This window comes from Arachis ipaensis, chromosome B05 (assembly GCF_000816755.2).
Source record: "Arachis ipaensis cultivar K30076 chromosome B05, Araip1.1, whole genome shotgun sequence".
In the NCBI taxonomy this organism is placed as follows: domain Eukaryota; kingdom Viridiplantae; phylum Streptophyta; class Magnoliopsida; order Fabales; family Fabaceae; genus Arachis; species Arachis ipaensis.
Window position 1 is genome coordinate 133902452 of NC_029789.2, and position 3509 is coordinate 133905960.

Genomic DNA, 3509 nt, shown 5'->3' on the forward strand with positions numbered 1-3509 from the left:
TTCTGCAACCTTTGATATCATTAGAATATAGCTCTGCAGGATGTGTGTCTTTATCCATTCTCTTTCTGTTATACCGAAACCCACATGCGTCTATATCTTCTCCAAGAGAAAAATCTTTTGGAAACCGTTTCTCAAAATCAATCATCTTGCCAGCAATGGAGTAGACAGGAAAAGTCCTTCTCCTGGTGGGGTACTCAGGTATGTCAAAGCCAGCCTGGATGCATAATTCAACAATCGCTGGAATTCGGTCAACTTCAAGCATTTCCTTATGTGAAACAGCCCTCCCTATTCTGTCATACAAATGAAATGACTCGACAAGTGGCAGAACATGTTGGATACCTCCTCTGACCCAAGCATGCTCTTTGCTTGAAAGGCTTCCTTGAACGTCACAAGTTCTAATTTTATGGGGTGGATGGCCAACATGAACTTCTCCGCATAAGCTGCAAGGACTCCAGTGTCTCAAATAACATTGTAAAATAAAAGAATGCAAAGGGATGAGAATAAATTATTCACTTGTAATAGCTCCTATTTGCACATTAACAAATCCTCTAAAACACGTGTTGAACAATCATATTTAGTTAAAAGGTTAAAATGCTTGATGTTGAAACTCAGTATCACACTTGAATAAAAGGTCCTACCTACAAGAAGCTAAAAAAGCTCAGATAACCACAACGAAGAGAGTTACCTGCATGTATAAATAGCAGTGTACTTGATAAGTCTTGAAACAGTAGATAATAGTTCAGTTCTTGCAGCATAAACTTCACGAGCAACAGGAACTAAATGTTCAACCAACAAACCATTTTCAGGAGGTTGTAAAATAATCTCACGTGCATTTTGTCTTTCCTTTCTCTTCAGTCTAGCTTCACGCTTTAGCTCATTAAAACTTCTCACAGGTGGTTTTCTCTCAGATTTCTTGAGCTTTCTTGGCAGCTCATTGCAAGTAGGCAAAGTTGAGTACAAAACACCAAAATGCCTATTTATGCCTTTGAGTCGGGCGACAGGAACATGTATAATTCCCTCAAGGAGATTACCAACAGTTGGTACATGTTTCAACAGCATTATTTGTTACCAAGTACATATACACTAAAAAAGTATTCCAATTAAGCTTCTACTTCGTCTCTGATGTCAATGGAATATCAAAGCTTTGCAGATAGCACGATCATAGGAGCATTAGTACCTTAAAAAGTAAAGTTAATATTACAAATTTATCAAATGGATCACAATAACAATAATTAGGAGGCTCACTTTAAAAGAATGGATGGTTTTTAAGATTCTAAGACATTAAACAGAATGGATGATTTTTAAGATTCTAAGACATTAAAAGTATTTAATGTCAAACCATTTCTTTGATAAATATTGACCAAAGAGGGAAACTATCAAGGATACATACTCACCAACAGTCGAGAAAACTTTTTGGTGAACTATTGAAAAGTCATTAAGGAGATAATTCTCTTCAAAACTGATGGAAGGAGCGACATGCAACAGGAGGCAACGAGAAGATTATTTATCGTGTACAAAACAAATAAAAAGTAATAAAAAAAAACTGAAATTTCGTAAACCAAATCAGGACAAACTAAAGGCTGGGTCAATAGATTAAGGCCCAGTTTGGGTAAACAACTTAATTAAGCTCTTTTGGGGAAAAAAAAAAAAAACTTAAAACATAAAGACTTATATTAAAAGCAGCTTATAAATAAGTTATTTTGTTTTTGGGTAAACAACTTAATTAAGCTCTTTTTAATAAATAGGAGTGATAAAATAACTTTTGAAAAAGAGAGCAGTCATATTTTTTTACTTCTTCAAAAGCTCTTAAATAACTTTTCGGAAAGTTAAAAGCATCTTTTAAAAACAGTACCAAACAACATTAATTTGTGACTTTTCATAATTCAAAAGCCAAAAAGTAGCTTTTGCCACTTTCCAAATAGGCTCTAAGTACAATGATGGAAACAGGAAAAAAAATATTGCCCAGCAAGACCATGAACAATTCAAGACATACAAAATTTTGCATAATATCAAAACTAAGCAAGATTCACACCCAACCCATGACACCCGCATGGAGCATATATGACCACTGGAGGAGCACTCAAATCTATTTAAAAAAATGATTATGGACTCTTTCAACCAATGTATGTAAGATAGTACCTGACTAACGCAAATAATCTAGAACAGCAATATAACATGGACTAGGGCAGTACGAGCTTATGAACGATGATTTATTTAAATATCAAATTTCAACATCCAAAATTCAAATAATAGTGAAACTGCAAACTGGACAAACTCCTATTCAGAAACTGGAGTGTTGAATATATAGAACAAAATAGAATTCATATTCTAGATGCATAAAGTCCCAGTGGAGCAAATGTGAGCACCAAGAAAAAAATCACATTTGAAAAGATGGACTCAATTAATTTTCCAGATTTATAACAGCAATAAGGAGGACACCTGACTTGTGTCTGCAGAGTGGAAACAACAAAAATCTAATAGAACCAATAACCCTGAATATTCTATAGATTTAAGCTATTCGTATCACATCAGTCACCGCATTTTGCAGATTAAACTGAAATGCCCAAAATAATAATAATAATGAACTGAATGGCATTCATAATCTAGATCTGTAGAGCCCAATGGAGCAGATGTGAGCACTGAAAAAAAGTTGCATCTGAAATGATGGACTCAATTAATTTTCCAGACTTGTAGAGGTATCAATAAAATGCATTGAGAAGGATACCTGGACTTGTGTCTGGAGATAGTAAATATCCAATTGAAGACAAAAACACTTCAAACATTCCATACATTTGAGTTATTTGTATCTTATCAGTCAAGCATTTTACATGCCTTCTGAAAAAAAAAAAAAAATTTTGACTCTCGACATAGTGAGATGTCATAAAAATTGGATATATAAATCAAGGTTAAAGTTATTTGTGTAATATTATGAATAATGAACACTTCCCCATAAGATAAATAAACTTCCTATCAAATGATTCAATTAAATATTTAAATGTGCTATGTTTTACAATTTTTTTTATGTGAGAGTTGAGGCTACATAACCTGAAAAGGCTAGACATACAGGGATAACCAAAATTTCCAAACTTTGACAGAGATGATACACAAAAAGTTCCCATCTGGTAGGGGTAAGGTTGGGAGCTGCAGAGAAACTTTGGAGACAAAATTTCCGCACTACATTACCAGCAACTTTTGCCAAAAATATATTGTACACTGAAGCTTTCAATCATTAAACATCAACATATAATACAAATCATATTCACTAATGACACTATATCAAATAGTGAAAAGGCAGATCACACAAGAGAGGACCGTGATATATTCGATAATATTCATTGATCTAGCTGGTTATATGACTTAAGTATCAAAGCACCATATGCAATTCATCTGCATCCAATAGGCCAGCAACTATTAGGGCACTGTTTAACCAGTAACATTTGACTCTTCCAGAAGCAACTAGTAGGAACTTAAAGCAATCCACATCACATTGACACAATGAAAAATCAACT

At 34.0% G+C, this 3509-nt stretch overlaps 1 protein-coding gene across 12 annotated transcripts in view; it reads right to left on the bottom strand.

Moving 5' to 3' along the window:
* The window catches only part of LOC107644269 (LEAF RUST 10 DISEASE-RESISTANCE LOCUS RECEPTOR-LIKE PROTEIN KINASE-like 1.1), a 9545-nt gene extending 8391 nt beyond the window's left edge, over nucleotides 1–1154 (bottom strand). For all 12 annotated transcript variants that reach the window (XM_021102871.1, XM_021102870.1, XM_021102869.1 and 9 more), the window contains exons 1-2: nucleotides 686–1154; nucleotides 10–440 (exon numbers count right to left, since the gene is read on the bottom strand). In XM_021102871.1, the coding sequence (XP_020958530.1) occupies nucleotides 10–440; nucleotides 686–1059 (805 nt within the window). In that variant the 5' untranslated portion in view covers nucleotides 1060–1154. The remainder of the gene's footprint in view (nucleotides 1–9; nucleotides 441–685) is intronic.